The sequence below is a fragment of the Oncorhynchus keta genome, chromosome 11 (assembly GCF_023373465.1).
Source record: "Oncorhynchus keta strain PuntledgeMale-10-30-2019 chromosome 11, Oket_V2, whole genome shotgun sequence".
In the NCBI taxonomy this organism is placed as follows: Eukaryota; Metazoa; Chordata; class Actinopteri; order Salmoniformes; family Salmonidae; genus Oncorhynchus; species Oncorhynchus keta.
In genome coordinates, this window is record NC_068431.1 from 21,074,180 (window position 1) to 21,094,188 (window position 20,009).

The window sequence follows — 20,009 nt, forward strand, 5'->3', positions numbered from 1 at the left end:
AAGTCTGGTTCATTATCGGGAGCAATTTCCAAATGCCTGAAGGTACCACGTTCCTCTGTACAAACAATAGTACGTAAGTATAAACACCATGGGACCACGCAGCCGTCATACCACTCAGGAAGGAGACGCATTCTGTCTCCTAGAGATGAACGTACTTTGGTGCGAAAAGTGCGAATCAATCCCAGAACAGCAGCAAAATACCTTTTGAAGATGCTGGAGGAAACAGTAAAAACGAGTCCTATATCGACATAACCTAAAAGTCCACTCAGCAAGGAAGAAGCCACTGCGCCATAAAAAGCCAGATTATGGTTTGCAACTGCACATGGGGACAAAGATTATACTTTTTGGAGAAATGTCTTCTGGTCTGATGAAACAAAAATAGAACTGTTTGGCCATAATGACCATCGTTATTTTTGGAGGAAAAAGGGGGAGGCTTGCAAGCTGAAGAACACCATCCCGGAGGGAAATTATGTGGATATATTGAAGCAACATGTCAAGACATCAGTCAGGATGTTAAAACTTGGTCGCAAATGGGTCTTCCAAATGGACAATGCATACTTCCAAAGTTGTGGCAAAATGACTAAAGGACAACAAAGTCACGTTTTGGAGTGGCCATCACAAAGCCCTGACCTCAATCTCATCGAAAATTTGTGTGCAGAACTGAAAAGGTTTGTGCGAGCAAAGAGGCCTACAAACCTGACTCACCAGCTCTTTCAGGAGGAATGGGCCCCAATTCACCCAACTTATTGTGGGACGCTTGTGGAAGGCTACCCAAAATGTTTTACCCAAGTTAAACAATTTAAAGGCAATGCTACCAAATACTAATTTAGTGTATGTAAACTTCTGACCCACTGGGAATGTGATGAAAGAAATAAAGCTGAAATAAATCACTCTACTATTATTCTGACATTTCACATTCTTCAAATAAAGGGGTTGATCGTAACTGATCTAAGACAGGAAATGTTTACTAGGATTACATGTCAGGAGTTGTGAAAAACTGAGTTTAAATGTATTTGGCTAAGGTGTATGTTAACTTCCGACTTCAACTGTATGTGAGTGGGTATGTGTAGAGTCAGTATATATGTATATATGTATGTGCATATTATGTGTGGGTGAGCAAATGACGGAGTGAGTGATTGTATGTGTGTTGGAGTGTCCGTGTGTGTAAGTGTGTAGGGCCCTGTGAATGTGCATAGAGACTGCAAAATTAGGGTAAACTCGGTCCGTGTAGCCATTCTGTAAGCTATTCAGCAGTCTTTTGGCTTAGGGATATAAACTGTTCAGGAGCCTGTTGGTGTCAGACTATGTGCCGTTTGTGCAGAAGCAGAGAGAAGTCTATGGCTTGGGTGGTTGCAGTGGTGAACAAGGAATTACTTTATTTTCACAAAGACCATCTGAGAAAGGCTAAAACAAAAACAGAGAAAATCTGACAATCCCATTTAAAAGTTCTAAAACTGAGATTTTCTCAGTTTAGAAAGATTGAACATGTGGATTGATCAGTTTTGGATTTTGTCTGATTTTCTATGTGAACAGGTTCCAGTGTTCCAAAATCTAAACCAGCTAGTTGAGATTGGTCTAGATTTACTCAGAAGGTCTCTGTGAACTCAGCTTTAGGTGTATGGAATGATGGTCAAATAGAGTAGCCTTATCTGCCCGTTTCTGCTTTTTCCATAGATAATGTGCGAGCGTTGATCCTTGCTGGGGCTTCTGCTGGCCTTCTGATGGCCTTACGAGATGACTTACTCAGGGAGATGGAGAGTGTGACAAAGGTGTTTCCCCAGCCAGCGCTCTGAGGAGTACAATCCACCTGGGGAGGCACCTCCAGACTGCCCAGCCCTCAGAGCCGGTCATCTTGATGCTGACAGCAAGGCGAAGAAGACATTGCACTGCCAGGCCCAGCGCCTGGCCTCCGCCTTCTCCTCCGCCCTCAATGGCTAGGTCTTCCACATCGACGAGGTCAGCAAGGCCGACCAGGACGGCAACAGAACTACCAGTCATTTTAATTTTGGAAATCTTTTACAAAGTATTCCTACACATAATAAAGAGATATAGTGAGTGTATAGTGACGTTATCATTACTCATAGCATATTATTAAGTGTTGTTACTTTTCTATTATTTCTTTGGCCTGGTATTGTATCATTAATACAAGGTTGGTATCGTGAACACTACAGTGTTAAGCCAAGTTATCGTTACTCATTGTATATTATTATAACTTTTACTATTTAGTGTCATTTTTTTATTCTATTGTTTCTCTATTTTTCTTTCTTTCTGCATTGTTAGTCTACAACTGTTGTTTACGAAGCATGTGACAAATACCATTTAATTGGATTTTGATTGGATTTATGTGATGGTATACACATTTAAGCAAGGTTTGAAATGATGTTTTAGTCTAATGTTATATTTTTTGGGCTTCTTGAGGTCAATTTTCAGTCTGCATAATTATTTGTATTTATTTTCTGGCCCCCTGAACATCTCTCAAGAAAAAAAACATCCCACGGCTTAATCTAGTTGCTGATCCCTGATATATAAAGTTGTGATGTTATATCACTCCGCATTGTGAATGTTTTGCAGCTGGCTATTGCTTCTGGGTGTTTGTGTGTATAGTATGTATGAGAGACCAGGTTGATAATGATGGATAACTACTTTTCAAGAGGAAAACTAGTGTGATAAAAGGTCTTAGTTAGGCCTCAGAACGGAAAAGGTGTCCCAAATAACCAGCAGGTGGAGAAATAAAATGTAGTGTAATAGTTGTCACACACTGACCTCTACAGTTTCTCAGGAGACGCAAGTTTAAAATAAAGACATCTTCGAGATGATCGGCCAATAAATATTGCAATTTAATTTGATATGCAAAGTCATACACGCACGTGTCAAAATATACACTGGTAGAAATGTATTTGTCCCTTCACTGTAAATCATGTAGTGGTTTCTACAAAACTGGCTCAGTTAAAATACTTCCGACCTGCTATATGTCCCTAATCTCCAACTTTGTCTTTAAAATTCCCATAAGGTGGCTGAGGTACAGTACACGTTAGGCCCATACAATGAAAAGCCCTTTGTAAATACTATCCATATTATAAATACTATTATTTAACCTACCTCGCATACTAATTTAGAAGACACAATCTCTTCATATTTGTCCCTAAATGTTTCATCCTTCTCTACCAAAAGAAAACCTTGTGCAAAAGTAACAAGAAGAAACAAAACCAGCCCCAGTGTTGTCACCCCTAAGGTCAAACAATATCACTGCCGTCTTCTCTCCTCTTCTCACTTTATGTTGGGAGGGGCTAAGGAGAGAGGGAAGGTGCTGATTGGTTAATTTGTATTTTTCTCCACCCTACTTGCCTGGGCTGGCTACATAACTATATAACTACAGGAAGTTGTGGTATTAGGGGAGGAGTCTCCCTTTCTATGGCCAAAACCAAGCCAAGACGGTTGCTCAGGCTCAGGCAGACGCCTTGCTTCCCCCTCGGAATGGAAACACCATCCGAGGTCTCTAAAGCCAGAAAACAGAGGTGGGCATAACCAGTTAATTGGGAATGAGGGTTATTGTGTGATAAGACTATCATTATGAACAACAGAAGATCTACATTGTAAAGTGAGGCGTTTTCGACATAGCCATCCATCAATGGGATCTTATTCAAAGGCCGATTAATATACAGATAATACATTTAACAGTGGAGGTTGGTAAAGGGAAGACGGCTCATAGCAATGGCTTGAATGGAATGTTAGATGTTCGATTTAAAGTGACACCAGCCACCGCTGACATATCAACACATGCAATTCAAGGGGGAGGAAAGTACATGATTAGGACAACAGATCTCAGCCCCCAGAGTTGTGATCCTGGATTATTTCTACTTCAGGTCAAGGGTCAAATGAGGAGAACAGGATAAGAGGAAAATATTGCATAATATGCATCTGCTGGAGATAGTACCAAAGGTCACACAGAACTAGGTGTCAAAAGAGAGGGGTGGGGTGAGGTAGACCTATTACACACACACACACACACACACACACACACACACACACACACACACACACACACACACACACACACACACACACACACACACACACACACACACACACACACACACACACACACACACACACACACACTTCTCTACAATAGAACAGCCATGTCAATATGCCTTCTAAAATAGTTAGTATAAAAGCTTTACCTTTTATAGAATGTCATAACAATATCAATCATATGATAAATCAGCAATACGCACACATGACTAAGTCGCTTTGGATAAAAGCGTCTGCTAAATGGCATATATTATTATTATTATTATTATTTAAAAGCCCAGTTCAGTCACAATTACATTTGTTGTGTATCATATTGTACAAGAGCTGATTAAACAAACATTGGTTTCCTCATTGGAAAAACATACATCAGTGTTATTTCCTGATAGTTTCTGGTTGAAAATATAATCTACACAAGACCATCTAATCACCAGGTTTGCATGAGCAGGGGTTTGGGCTTTCCGTGGTGACACAAAAATACATTTTCATGAACCGAATACAAATCTGAAGTTCAATGTGTTTCCATTGCATTTTGAAATTCTACTGATAGTTTTGTCAAAATAAAAGTTCCGTTAAATAGCAAATGTGCCTACTCTGGTCTAGGCACCTGCGTTTACCTGACAAGATTATTATGGATAAGAGCGAGAATGTTTATTTGTCAAATGGATGTCAAGCATCGATCATCATATCAGTAGAATAAGACCCTCAATATTTATTGTAAAGCAGTATCAAAATCCCTGTGCACTTTCACAAGCCTGTGAAGTTCATACATTTACTTAATCTGAAGCCTAATAACCATATGGTAACACTGGTATTACCACTAGATGGCACATGACACTTACTATTGAAACCAGTCTAGGGCCTACTAATGCTGTATGGGCTGCATGTCTCAGAGTAGAAGTGTTCATTTAGGATCAGGTCCCCCTCTAAATATCCTTCATGTTGGGATAAACGTAAACTACATCATTAGTGGGATAAAGTTTGGTCAGAGAGTGAAAGAGGAGAGCACGTCACATCTATCTAACGTTTAAACTTACAAGGTACCAATGAGTTTGCAGGAAAAGTTTATTTCTTCTTTCCTCCTAATGACTTGCTCTCAGTTTTTTTCTTCTGTGCCTTGTAGAACAAAAGACACCTTTATGTTAACACAAGATGGCGGTGGAGGGATTTTATAGAGTAATAAAGCTGGTAGATAGTCTAAGGACTAAGGCCACAGTTATTGGGTGAAGTTACCCCTAGCCGCTGATCTTGGGTCAGTTTAAAAGTTTCCCCACTAGTGCTAAGGTTAGTATTGAGGAAGCTGAGTCTCGATCTGCACATAGGGGAAACTTCACCCCTGAGCCAGTTATTATCATCACTACGCTGCTGTAGTAGTGCCTTATAACAGGACATACCGCATCTGCACACAATAAAAGGAAAGCAATGATGAGGCAGAGGTGTCATGCACTTAATTCTTTCAAGGGGGAACTGATGGCCACATTTGATATCTTTGAGTTAATTATGCATTGAAGAAACATTTATTTTGTATTTTCAGCAAACAAATGTATAAAAGGACCCCCATTTTCAATGGGCATGACACATTCAGCTTAACTTCAGTCAATTCAGGAAAATAATGAAACACAATTTTAACTACAAATGCCCATGTTCTCTATTGTTTTTTTTTCTCAAGAGTCTGTATAATGAGTCAGCCATAATGTATTCCATGTTTATTTCATTTATTTTTAACATACAATGTAAATGAGATTGACCTCGATTCTTGAGGTCAACGAGGTGTGAGGAGAAGGGTTTTACCTCAGTCATGGCATCGTCAATCTGTTTAAGTTCTTCATAGTGGTCTCGAGAATCCCGCAAAGGCTGCACCATAATCTCCTCAATCTGGGGAAAAAGCTAGGACACACATTTAGATGTAGTCATTTAAGAGTGGCTCAGAACCTAAAGTGTGTCATCCCATTAGCTTTTTGTCCCAAAATAGTTTTCATCCATTATCCTACAAACATTTTTTTAAGTCACCTGCCACCACTGATTTACATCCATTGATTAACCTCTACTGGGAAGGTTGAGCTAATGTGATTAGCATGTTGTTGTAAGTAACAAGAACATTTACCAGGACATAGACATGTCTTACATGGGCAGAAAGCTTAAATTCTTCTTTATCTAACTGCACTGTCCAATTTACAGTTGCTATTACAGTGAAAAAATACAATGCTATTGTTTGAGGAGAGTGCACAACAACAAAAAACTAGTATCACGGCAACTGGTTTGATACATTCACCTCTGAAGGTAAATAATGTACTTACATTCAGTTATCTTGCTCTGATTTGCCACCCTGAGGGTCCCAGAGATAACATGTATCATAGTTTTGTTTGATAAAATCTATTTTTATATTAAAATGTAGGAACTGGGTTCTAAAGTTTGAACACCTGTCCAGGAAACTGCCCCACAGTGTTATAACATATATTTTTGTTGGCAAACATTTTGGATTGTTGAATCTCACTCGGGATCTCAGTCACAGGCTCACTCGGAAACAGAAACACACCTTCATAACAGTCTCAAACATGGGAATGAGGACGAATTTGATGAAGCCAATCTGAGCGGTGGGTTTGGTCACTTTGTCCCGATCCATGAACGGAGCAACTGGGAGACCCTCAGATTTCTCTCTGTCACTCTGAACACAAAAACAGATCATGAAAGCCTATACAGAACATTTACTTCTTTCCTCATTGGAAAGAAAGAGGCACACCTCCCCACACCCATTGGCAAATGCATATATAGTTTGCCTTAAACCAAGGATTTGTGTGATTTCATGAGAAGAAATGTAAATATCTTTAAGGTGAAAATACTTCCTTGCAACATTAAAGGTTGGTCAATCTATCATTGACAAATACACGTACCATAAATGGTAGTAACATTTGTCGACAGACTGTGGGATTCAACGACTAATGAGAACTTTGTTCCAGTACACAACTGATTTGTCACTAATCGTTTGGACAAATCTGAATTTCACAGGCTCTCACATTTTGGAAGGGGAAGGGACATTTGTCCCATAGACATGCCCGAAACTGGCTGAGAGTTTTCATTTGGAGGGGTGGAGACTTTGCTACTCTTGTCTCCCCCCAGAACTTAATTTGCACGATTTTTGTTCTGTGACTGAGATTAGTCAAGACTATACTTTTTCTTCACAATTATGGTTATTATTTAAAATAATGGTGAGTTAATTGACAATCATTTTCAAAAAAGCAGTACCTCACCTGCATAAAGTATTCCTCCAGCAGGCAGTCTAGCCAGGGCTCGGCCACCTCCGTGGGTCTCACCTCATTGGAGATGTCGCAGCACTTGATCAACACCAGCTTTAGCTGCACAGACACGCAACAACAATCCTCAATCATAACGGATGTAACACCTAACAACCTTGTAAAGAGGTTCAGACATCTTGGCATTAAGGTTAAGGTGCTGGGTTGTCCATTGCTAGACCCGGGTTTGGGCATCCCCCAAAGTCTCTGCAATACATTTGACACATGCTGTATATCAACCTTGACTTGAGGATATACGTAATTGCATACATACACATGTCACATGCTTGTGGTTGGTGAAGTCAAAGTTGTCCACGTTCTGCTTGAAGGAGTCCAGTATCTCACCGTGTCTGGCCATATCTGTGGCTAAGATGAGAGTGATGATAGCCTGCCAAGGTCGCAAATAATATCATTATACTATACTAGAAACCAATCCTGGCCAAAATCACAAACAAAAGCCATCCTCTGTGCGAAACTATCCCTATGTTTAGGTGGTGATGTGTAATACCATTTATTTTACAATAGTGTTGGTTTCTATTCATGGTAGGCTATACACAGTGTACAAAACATGAGGAACACCTGCTCTTTCCATGACCTAGACTGACCAGGTGAATCCAGATGAGCTATGATCCCTTATTAAAGTCACTTGTTAAATCCACTTCAAATCAGTATAGAGGAAGGGGAGGAGACAAGTTAAAGAAGGATTTTTAAGCCTTGAGACAATTGAGACAAGGATTGTGTGTGTGCGCCATTCATAGGGTGAATGACAAAAATATTTAAGTGCCTTTGAACGGGTTATGGTAGTAGATGCCAGGCGCACCGGTTTGAATGTGTCAAGAAGTGCAACACGACTGGGGTTTTCATGCTCAACAGTTTCCTGTGTGTATCAAGAATGATCCACCACCCAAAAGACATCCAGCCAACATGACACAACTGTGGAAAGCATTGGAGTCAACATGGCCCAGCATCCCTGTGGAACGCTTTCGACAACTTGAACAGTCCATGCCTGATGAATTGAGGCTGTTCTGAGGACAAAAGGGGGTACAACTCAATAATAGGAAGGTGATCCTAATGTTTTGTACACTCAGTGTATAGTTATCCTAACTTAGCTAAACCCCATTTTTAGCTTCTGAACTATAATACATGCTACTTCACAAATGCTTTGTTATTCAAATTGCAGTGAGGTCCTTGCTGTGAGAAACCTGGTGCCTCACCTGTCTGAGGTGTTTGAAGGCTTCCGTTTCTATGTTGGCGAAGATGTTACACTCTGGCATGGAGATGATCTGGAAGGCCACGGCACAGTGATGGTTCTCCAGGGGCGAGATGTCGTTGTAGCGCACCGCCAGCTCTGTGTGAGCGTTTATCTGGTACCTGCCACAGGACATAGCATTAGCACACAAGTATATTCAGGTCTCCAAGTCCGGGCTCTAGCTGGGCCACTCTAGGACATTCCGAGACTTGTCCCAAAGCCACTCCTGCATTGTCTTGGCTGTGTACTTGGGGTTGTTGTCCTGTTGGAAGGTGAATCTTTGCTCCAGTTTGAGGTCTCCCTCCCCCTTTTTATTTAGTAAGTTTAATTGTTATCATGGGGCGGCAGCGTAGCCTAGTGGTTAGAGCGTTGGACTAGTAACCGGAAGGTTGTGAGTTCAAACCCCCGAGCTGACACGTTCTGCCCCTGAACAGGTGTAGCCTGTTCCCAGGCTGTCATTGAAAATAAGAATATGTTCTTAACTGACTTGCCTGGTTAAATGAAGGTAAAATAAAAAAATAAAAAAATCATTGCTGTTCTTATTATAAGTAAGTTTTCATACAGGATTTTCTGTACTTTGCTCCGTTCATCTTTGCCTCTATCCTGACAGGTCTCCCAGTCCCTGCCGCTGAAAAACATCCCCACAGCATGGCGCTTGGCATTCAGGCCAAAGAATTCGTCGAATCTTATTTCTCAAAGTCAGAGTCTTCAGGTGCCACACTTTAAGCGGGCTGTCATGTGCCTTTTTCTGAGGAGTGGCTTCCGTCTGGCCACTCTACCATAAAGGCCTGCTTGGTGGAGTGCTGCAGAGATAGTTGTCCTCCTGGAAGGTTCTTCCATCTCCACAGATGAACTCTAGAACTCTGTCAGAGTGACCATCCAGTTCTTGGTCACCTCCCTGAAGGCCCTTCTCCCCTGATTTCTCAGTTTGGCTGGGCTGACAGCTTTCGGAAGAGTCTTGGTGGTTCCAAACTTCTTCCATTTAAGAATGATGGAGCACACTGCATTGTTGGGGACCTTAATATTGCTGACATGTTCTGGCACCTTCCCCAGATCTGAGCCTCAACATAATTGAATAATTTTTTTAATAATAGATGTGCAAATATTGTACAATCTACATGTGCAAAGCTCTTAGAGACAGATTTGCAGCTGTAATTGCTGCCAAAGGTGATTCTAACATGTATTGACTCAGGGTTGTGAATACTTATGTAAATTAGATATTTCTGTATGGATTTTTTATACATTTGCAAAAATGAAGAACTTATCCAAGAACTTATCCTCTGCAGCAGAGGTAACTCTGGGTCTTCCTTTCCTTTGGCGGTCCTCATGAGAGCCAGTTTCATCATAGCACTTGATGGTTTTTGCGACTGCACATTTTACGTATTGACTGACCTTCATGTCTTCAATCAATGATGGACTGACGTTTCTCTTTGCTTATCTGAGCTGTTCTTGCCATAATATGGACTTGGTCATTGACCAAACAGGGCTATCTTCTGTATACCACACCTACCTTCTCACAACACAACTGATTGGCTCAAACTCATAAAGATGGAAAGAAATTCCAAAAATTTACTTTTAACAAGGCATAACTGTTAATTGAAATGCATTCCACGTGACAACCTCATGAAGCTGGTTGAGAGAATGCCAAGAGTATTCAAAGCTGGCATCAAGGCAAAGGGTGGCGACTTTGAAGAATCTCAAATCTAAAATATACTTTTTGTTTAAAATTTTTTGGGTTTCTACATGATTCCATATGTGTTATTTCTTCACTATCATGCTACAATGTAGAAAATAGTAAAAATAAAGAAAAATCCATGAATGAGTAGGTGTGTCCAAACTTTTGACTGGTACTATATATAGACATAAACAGTGGGGAGAACAAGTATTTGATACACTGACGATTTTCCTACTTACAAAGCATGTAGAGGTCTGTAATTTTTATCATAGTTACACTTCAACTGAGACGGAATCTAAAACAAAAATCATAATGTGATTTTCTAAGTAATTAATTAGCATTTTATTGCATTGGTTGGTAGGTGATTTTCTGGATTTTTGTTTTAGATTCCGTCTCTCACAGTTGAAGTGTACCTATGATAAAAATGACAGACCTCTACATGCTTTGTAAGTAGGAAAATCGTCAGACATGCTTTGTAAGTAGGACAACCTGCAAAATCGGCAGTGTATCAAATACTTGTTCTCCCCATATATATATATATACACACACACACACACACACACACACACACACACACATATATACATATATATATACATATATACATATATATATATATTCCAATTGAATCAAATTATGTCAATTAGCATATCAGAAGCTTCTAAAGCAATGCCATAATTTTCTGGAATTTCCAAGCTGTTTAAAGGCACAGTCAACTTAGTGTATGTAAACTCCTGACCCAGTGCAATTGTGATACAGTGAATTCTAAGTGAAATAATCTGTCTGTAAACAATTGCTGGACAAAATACTTGTTTCATGCACAAAGTAGATGTCCTAACTGACTTGCCAAAACTATAGTTTGTTAGAAATTTGTGGAGTGGTTTAAAAACAAGTTTTAATGACTCCAACGTAAGTGTATGTAAACCTTCAACTGTATATATATATATATAAAGGTATATGTAATGTGACCTACGTGTTGTTGTAGCCTGGGTGATCTAGGTCGTGACACACGGCAGCTGTCATGAGGATGCACATGTCAGTCATGGTGAGCCTCTCCTGAGAAACACAGCTAGAGTCAGAGTGACACACACACACACACACACACACACACACACACACACACACACACACACACACACACACACACACACACACACACACACACACACACACACACACACACACACACACACACACACACACACACACACACACACACACACGAGGTGTGTTCTCACTTGTAAGTTGCACAAGTGAATCATTCCATACATCATCTGACTGACACAGAAGCAGTGGCGGAAGTTATGGAACGGGTTGTTGCGGTAATTCTCCTGGATTCCCAGCTGAAACACAAAGCAACAAACATCTTTCAAACAAGAAATCAATACTTTTTTTTAATAGTGTGCATATTTTGAATCAGCTCATAAGTGCATATTTTTACTTTCATGAGATAAAGAATGGAAATCGAGGCTAATGACTACTTGGGTAAAGATAGGGGTTTCACAAGTGTGGATCTAACTCACCAGCCATCGTTTCAGTGTGATGGGGTTCATATTAAATTCCTTCACCAGGCCCAGATCATGATACATGTACTCCAGACAGCTTAACATCTCCACATTGGAAACACAATACAGTAATGAGTACCATCAGAATATGTTTAATGCTACACATAGCAATTGGGACTAAGACACTGATTAGCTATCTTTATAGATTGCCTTGGAAAAAGTACCAAAGCAAGAATAATAATTTGTCAGATAAAAATACATTTATACATACATGCAATGCATATTTGCCCAAATTAGGCTACACGAAATATCCCCAACCTCATTGTGCTCCCAATGCCAAACATCAAATGTAGGTTTCTTCAGAGCTTCTATGGTCTCCTGGGATAGAGTATACTGTAGACATAGTGCAAAGAGTAATGTAAGTCATTTATTCACCATTAACAAAAGGTGTACTGGTTATTATGCTTTAACGGTTTACCTTTGGGTAATTTGGAACGTCTCGTCTTGGGGAGAGTTTCTTGCCGTCCTCTGTGAAGCTATATTTGCAACCACAAGTCACTCTAATAATAAGAACCAATATTGGGGAAAACAGAAGGGTGGTAGCTTACAAGTTAAGAATATATAAGAACATATTCAAGGGTCTTTCATGTAATGGGCCTTCAATCAACACTGATTTAAGGGCAACATATGGCTTATTTGAATCATAATAGACCACGCATGCAGTATTAATTAGACAATCTGCAGTTTAAAGAATAACAAAAGCGGCTACCCTGCCTCTGTTTTGGAAAGAGCTGAGGATTGAGCTGGAGAATGGTAACCACTCAAATTCATAGACAAATCTGACTATCCAAGAGGAAAAAATTATGGTTTGAACCATGTTTTGAGGGTATACAGTGTTTGTTTACAAAAAAGGTATTAAAACATGCTTATATTTGGGGATCTGATGGGGTAGGACAGTTGAACTTAAGCATTTATAAGGTATATTCTTTAAGAATCAATGGATATCATTAATTTAACAATCCAAAAATGGATGTAGCAATTGCAGATTGCCCCTTAAAGGGAAATGTACTGAACAATATGTTACTTTGGGCCTTAAAAGGCCTTTTGAATGAATCAACACGGATTTGAGTGTCTTCTATATAATCTTTTCAACATTGACCTCACCAACATTGACCTTTTAAACTTAAATGTTGTAAATGTAGACATATACATCTGGATTCTGTTTAATTCATTATTATTATTATTACTACTATCTGATATGATCATTTGGTTTATTTGCAGTTGTCTGACCTTCCTCCTCCCTTTGAGGTCATCTCATCCCGTAATTTCCTCAGGTCGTTCTTGCACTTCTCAATCTCCACCATTTTAAGCCCCTCTACTGCAACAGAGAGTCAATGTATACCATATTAAATATTTCACAACAAAACCAATATTATTTTTTATATATTAAATTTTTATATTGCATATAATAGTATATACAGTGTAGGTGTGAATATTCCCACAAACTAAAGCCAGTGGTGCCAACGTTAATACAGTAACGCCATCACTCACACTCCACTCTCTTCTCCAACATGGCAAGCCTATTGGTCACCTCTGTCTTCAACTCATTGATTCTAAAAGCCCTGAAACAGAAATAGAGGAAAACATAGCTCCTTGAATTGAGCAGAAATCTGTGTGAGCCTAGGCAACAGTGGACAGTATGCATTCTTAAAATCAATCAAATCAACACATTAGACTGAACAGATGAATGAAAAGAGAGACAAAACCAGAAATTGGTGCAATGGCCACAGATATTTTCTCAGATATCATTTCTAACTTAATCAAATAAACTATATTAAACACTCTGGATAAGAGTTTCTGCTAAATTACTCAAATATTAAAAATGTAATACTTGTACATCACCTGCTAAATTGCTCTGCCACCTGAGACAAAACATTCTGGAACATGTCTTCTTTGTCTGAAAGGAGGAAAAATATGTATCGGTGGTTCTGACTTTGTTTCTGTATTATCTGTTTACCATTACTGTATGTGTGACTGAAAATTATAGAATTCGCAAATGCTTCGTATTGTAGCGTACCTCCCACCTGACCAGTCGACTGAGGCATTACCTTGTACTGGGAGCTGTGATGAGACAAAACAACAGATTTCAGTAACCACAGTAATTGCAGCTAGTATCCCACCCTCCAATTTAAGTGATTTAGCTTGAACCATCTGGAAAAACGTTTACCTACAGTGTCACAATATTACTTTAAAGTATTGTTCCAGTTCATTTTTTGTTGTTTACATTTGAAAATATATACACTACCGTTCAAAAGTTTGGGGTCACTTAGAAATGTTGTTTGTGAAAGAAAATTTAAAAAAATGTCCATTAAAATAACATCAAACTGATCAGAAATACAGTGTAGACATTGTTAATGTTGCAAATGACTATTGTAGCTGGAAACACCTGTTTCTTTTAACGGAATATCTACATTAGGCGTACAGAGGCCCATTATCAGCAACCATCACTCCTGTGTTCCAATGGCACATTGTGTTAGCTAATCTTAAATGTATAATTTTAAAAGGCTAATTTATCATTAGAAAACCCTTTTGCAGTTATGTTAGCACAGCTGAAAACTGTTGTTCTGATTAAAGAAGCAATAAAACTGGCCTTCTTTAGACTAGTTGAGTATCTGGAGCATCAGCATTTGTGGGTTTGATTACAGGCTCAAAATGGCCAGAAAGAACTTTCTTCTGAAACTCGTCAGTCTATTCTTGTTCTGAGAAATTAAGACTATTCCATTTGAGAAATTGCCAAGAAACTGAAGATCTCGTACAATGCTGTGTACTATTCCCTTCACAGAACAGAGCAAATTGGCTCTAACCAGAATAGAAAGAGGAGTGGGATGCCCCGGTGCACAACTGAGCAAGAGGACAAGTACATTAAAGTGTCTAGTTTGAGAGGCCTCACTAGTCATCAACTGGCAGCTTCATTAAATAGTACCCGCAAAACACCAGTCTCAACATCAACATTGAAGAGGCGACTCCGGTATGCTGGCCTTCTAGGCAGAGTTGCAAGGAAGACGCCATATCTCAGACTGGCCAATAAAAAGAAAAGATTATGATGGGCAAAAGAACAGACACAGGACAGAGGAACACTGTCTAGAAGGCCTGTATCCCAGTCACCTCTTCACTGTTTTGCAGGTACTATTTAATGAATCTGCCAGTTGAGGACTTGTGAGGCGTCTGTTTCTCAAACTTTTCTTTAAAAAAAAAAAAGACATTTCTAAGTGACCCCAAACTTTTGCACTGTAGTGTATATATTGTAGGAAATTATATGGTAATAATGTATACTTTCTGCTACCATGACTACACCAAACCAATGACTAATATAAGCTTATTACCTATTCACAATGTATTGTCTGAATAAATACCAGGTCAAACAACGGACTGTAAAAAATAGTGTTTCCAAAAACACGTGTTATTACTTTGGGGTGTTGGTAGGCATTGTGGGATCGATGGAGACCAGCGCTCCCTCCGAGTCCACCAGCCTTATAGCAGTATTTCTGAGGACAAATCAAAGTATCACACAAAGTATTAAATAAATCAAAGTATTGTAGGCTGCATCATGTTAAGTGGGGAAAAGGGAAATGGTAAGTTAAAAAAACACTTTGAAGCTGAGGACAGACAATGCAAACTTCAAAGGTGAGGAGATCCATAATGCAAACTCAAGAGTTTTAGCATAATAAGTAATGTTAGACAGTTGGCATATTGATTTAACATTGTTGATAAGTGCAGGACATAAGGGTGTACAGATGTATGATCTTAATTTGACCACCCTGCTGCAGGAGAATTGTCCTGCAATAGACAAAATGTAAAACTGGTGTATTTGAGGATTAAAAACGCTTCTGATGTTTGTAATTTCCACTTTGAAATTTTAGACTTGATTTCACCTTACAAAAAATGTATCAACCCCAATCAAAATGTCCATGAATTATAATCCACATTTTCTGATGCTGCAGGATTATTTTCCTGCTGTAGCAAACTGGCTCAAATTAAGATGCGTTTGTGTTTGAGTGAAAAGGGGCAGTGAGGTGCCACTGACCTGGCTATGTTAGAGGAAGAACACAGCAGTTCTCGGATGTCACAGGGGCTGCAGTATCGACTGAAAATCACCTAAAAACAGAGGCAAGAACATTTAAAGATACAAATAGTACTGATGTTGATCAAACTGCATATCTTCATACTTAATAGTGCCTTGGTACTGTATTTCAGGGATACTGAAGATAAATAATACTCCTCAAGTAATGGTTTTCTTTATAACCGTAAACTCCTAACAACTGAAATCAATAGAATGAATATCAATAATGATGACAGCATGTTCACTCCAGGTGTTAGACCTGCCTTTGTGTCACAACCACCTGTGAATCACCTGTGTCTTAACTCGGCATCTCTTGACCCCATACTTTCACAGGAGATGAACACAAGGTGGTCACATGTAAGGCAGAGAGAGTTCAAGTGGTTTGAGTTGTAAGCTCTATCCTTCAAACTACTTCACATTTACTACATCTAAAAATCCGCTAATGCAATCAACGTCAAACATAAAACACATTTTCCTTCAACTTTCTTTCCATCCTCATTCATGACAATTACAAATTAATATAATTGATGTACCTCAAGCATCCATCCCTTCAATACCTATGATTCAGTTACACTACTTTAAGCTCCTCCTTATAAAGTGTGATATAATTCCTTAAAAACATGCATGTCATTGTTGTTGTAATGCTGTAATGAACTGATAATGGCAGCTGGTGTACCAGGATCATAAGTTGTGTCACTCAGTCTCACCAAAGAGGAAGAGGCAAGAGGTTTCACTCTTGCCAAAATCTGACAAAAATAAGCCCAATGTGTTTTCATGAGCTTATTTGGGACCGAAGCTTGTCGCCTGCCTCCCCGCCTTTGGAACATGAGCATCTATACAGATCGTTGGTCTCACTCACCTTCTGCATTTTCCCATCCACATCTAGGTAGACTGTCTTGGGGGCGTATGATGAGGAGCTGGTACCCATAGTGACCTTGTACCTCACTCCGTGAAAAAATGAAACGGGAACTGAGAAAGGCACAAATAACAGTTGTACTTTACTCATATGGATCGTTGGTACCACGCTCACCGGTCTACAATTAATTTCATATCATTGTGGTGTACCGTGGGGTTGAGAATAAGTATGCAGGTACAGAAGGAAATACAAATGTTGATGTCTAGGATGAAATTAATTCAGAGCAGCTATTTATCCATTCCATGTATTACATTCATGCTGGATCATTACCATGAAAAGCAAGTAAAAGTAACTTTATTTATCATAATTCTTTAAATATTAATTGCATATACTTTGAATTAATTAATTAATATATGAATATAGATAAATACTATAATTTTCCTGTCAACCAGTTGCTACATAACACATTGAAATATAAATGCACTCCTGTAGCAAAAAAATAATATCAAGATCAAAAGTATCTCAATGCTAATTCATCTTGCAAAGAATCTAACGAAACTAGACTTACATACTTCCGTCAGTCACTGTCAGAAGCAAACCTCTCCTGCCTGTTGATATGCTGCAGATCCAGAGAGCGAGTGAATGCAACCTGTATGAAACCTGGGGGAGGGATCCACGACCAGCCCTTTAAATATCACCCATTAACTCTGCAGTTGCCAAGGTACCGTTACTATCGCGAAGTAGGCTATCCCCTGACCCTCTCACATCATCCACTCCTTTCAGGAAACTCTGAATTGAGATCATGGAGGTAAAATCTCAATAGTATTTAATTGATTCCTTGCGTCCTCGCCTCCAACACAGTTCAAGGAGGCGGCTAAGAAAGAGGAATCAAGGAAACACATGAGATGCACCCATGGTGGTGGAATAGAATCAAATATTGACATCATGTGCATGTGTTTAGCTTTGATGGTCTCATTAGGTAATGCCTATTCAAGGGGTTACCTCAGATTTGAATGGTGCACGTCATACATCATTAATAAAGTGGGCTCGTTCTGATTAATTATTAGTTCACTAAGGGTCATGGAAATGAAAGGTCCAGATGGTGTTAGAAGTATGTGTGCATCCCAAATGGTACCCTTTTACCTATATTGTACACTACTATTGACAAGTCTCACGGACCCTGGTCAAAAGTACTGCACTATAAAGGGAATAGGGTGCCGTTTGGAATGCAATGCAGACATGGGTGATGTGGTAGCAGAATATGTTTTTGAGGGATATGGGATTTAGATAAGCGAGTATGAGCCGTTTCTGTGCCGTTAACAATGAAATATGACAAGATAAAAACATCGTGGAGCATGTTTACACCAGTCAACGGTTTTTATAGTGAGGAGTTGCATTTTACCTTTCAGATTTTAGGTAGACTTCAAAATTAATGTTCATTATATATATATATATATATATATATATATATATATATATATATATATATATATATATAATGAACATGGTAAAACATGCCCTTTTCAGGAAATGAAATACAGTTGGTCATGCTCAGATTTATTCAGCTTAAATCAGACATCTGATGTACATACACTACACTTCATTATTTACATTTTTTCTAAATGTATTTGGAATATTAGTCATGTAACATAATACAGCCTGCCCTCTGCATAGCTTATGCATGGTATAACATCTGACTTTATTTGGGGCACTGCAACTATCTGCATCCCTCCTCAATTATATTAAAAAATATTACGCCCCCTCTAACTACAACAAAGCAACAGAGGGTCCCTGAAGTACAATTATCAACTTAATAACATGGGCCACCGGCGAGGATGCTCAGTTGGTAGAGGATGATACTTGTAATGCCAGGGTTGTTGGTTCGATTCCCATGGGGGACCAGTACAAAAGAAATAATGAAAATGTATGCACTCACTACTGTAAGTCACTCTGGGTAAGAGTGTCTTCGAAATAACTAAAATGTCAACACAAAATAAATATCTACAAAGAATGAAACACCAATTCATTGAAAAAAAGAAAAACATTTGTGGACACTGGTCCCCTAGGTATTTACTTGGCCAGTGAAGTGAAAACTTTTTAATTCAGCTCAAAACTCCAGCATTTTGGATTTGATATTAAATGTCTTATATGAACCTACAAGATAGAATGTCACCTGTTATTTGAGGGTGAATAAGGATGAGTGAGAAAGTTCGATGCACAAAGATCATGCCCCTAAAACATTCTAACCGCTCACCATTATCAATAACAGGGGAGGTTAGGGTATAATATTTATGCCTCTAACTTCCTCACTCATCATTATTCACAAATCATTCATGATTATCTGGAATCATGGAAGCATCCACATTAATGTAGAAGTGTTCAGAAACATAGTCCTTCTGTGGCTCAGTTGGTAGAGCATGGCGCTTGTAACGCCAGGGTAGTGGGTTCGATTCCCGGGACCACCCATAAGTAGAATATATGCACACATGACTGTAAGTCGCTTTGGATAAAAGCGTCAGCTAAATGGCATATATTATTATTATTATTATTTACAATAGAAGTGATTCCAAAATGACAAAATACACTATTACATTTCTATTGGGCCCAGAGTAATCTGAAACACAACCTAAAAAAGCAAATGCATCCAACAAATTTGTAGTCACAAGCTTGATGTAGCCATTGTGTGCTAGGAATATGGGACCAAATACTAAACTTAAATAAATGTAATACACTAAGTGAATTTCTCTAAAAACGTGTGACACCTTCAAAAATGGGGGGACTAGATACATAAAATGCTTTCACTTCTAGATAGTGTTAAGGGATTTTTTTAAATCAATGACTAATTATGTATACATTTCAATCAGGACTGACTAATCAGAATACTATTATGTTACTGTATAGATGTATGAATTTTATTTTAATCCTAGTACTGAATGTGTGTGTAATTATAATCAAGAATTAGAACAAGGACTGTCTGTTCCTTGGTAGAAACTAATGAACTTATCGTCAGACTGGCTAGAATGCTTATCTACACAGGAAGACCTTGGCTTGGTCAGAAATTATCTAAATTGGTGGGAGACGATGTAGGAAGGCTTGAGAACTATACTGCCACTGTACCGGAGTGGGGGAGAGACGGAACAGTTCGAAACCTAATGACGTCATTTTCCGTTTATAACCTGTTGTAAATTGTATCATGTTCAGTACTCTCAAGAATAAATGCTAGTGCTTGATTTTGAGACTGGTCTCCGCCCATTTTATGCAAATAAGTTTCTAACAAATCCTTAG

At 38.9% G+C, this 20,009-nt stretch overlaps 1 protein-coding gene across 2 annotated transcripts; it reads right to left on the reverse strand.

Moving 5' to 3' along the window:
- Nucleotides 1-1,748: 1,748 nt before the first annotated feature.
- On the reverse strand, nucleotides 1,749-17,408 carry LOC118389893 (high affinity cGMP-specific 3',5'-cyclic phosphodiesterase 9A). Of its 2 annotated transcripts, XM_052529691.1 has the most exons (18): nucleotides 17,293-17,408; nucleotides 16,728-16,837; nucleotides 15,833-15,903; nucleotides 15,216-15,293; nucleotides 13,826-13,869; nucleotides 13,651-13,705; nucleotides 13,300-13,370; nucleotides 13,039-13,126; nucleotides 12,227-12,308; nucleotides 12,067-12,141; nucleotides 11,767-11,853; nucleotides 11,482-11,586; nucleotides 11,217-11,299; nucleotides 8,534-8,690; nucleotides 7,594-7,707; nucleotides 7,278-7,382; nucleotides 6,566-6,694; nucleotides 1,749-5,916 (listed from the first exon to the last, which is right to left on the reverse strand). In XM_052529691.1, exons 2-18 carry the CDS (start codon nucleotides 16,794-16,796, stop codon nucleotides 5,659-5,661), a joined length of 1,671 nt encoding a protein of 556 aa, XP_052385651.1. In that variant the 5' UTR covers nucleotides 16,797-16,837; nucleotides 17,293-17,408; the 3' UTR covers nucleotides 1,749-5,658. The 2 variants fall into 2 exon arrangements, with proteins under 2 accessions (XP_052385651.1, XP_052385650.1); XM_052529690.1 differs by lacking the exon at nucleotides 17,293-17,408 and having other exon boundaries at nucleotides 16,728-16,945.
- Between the last annotated feature and the right edge of the window lie 2,601 nt (nucleotides 17,409-20,009).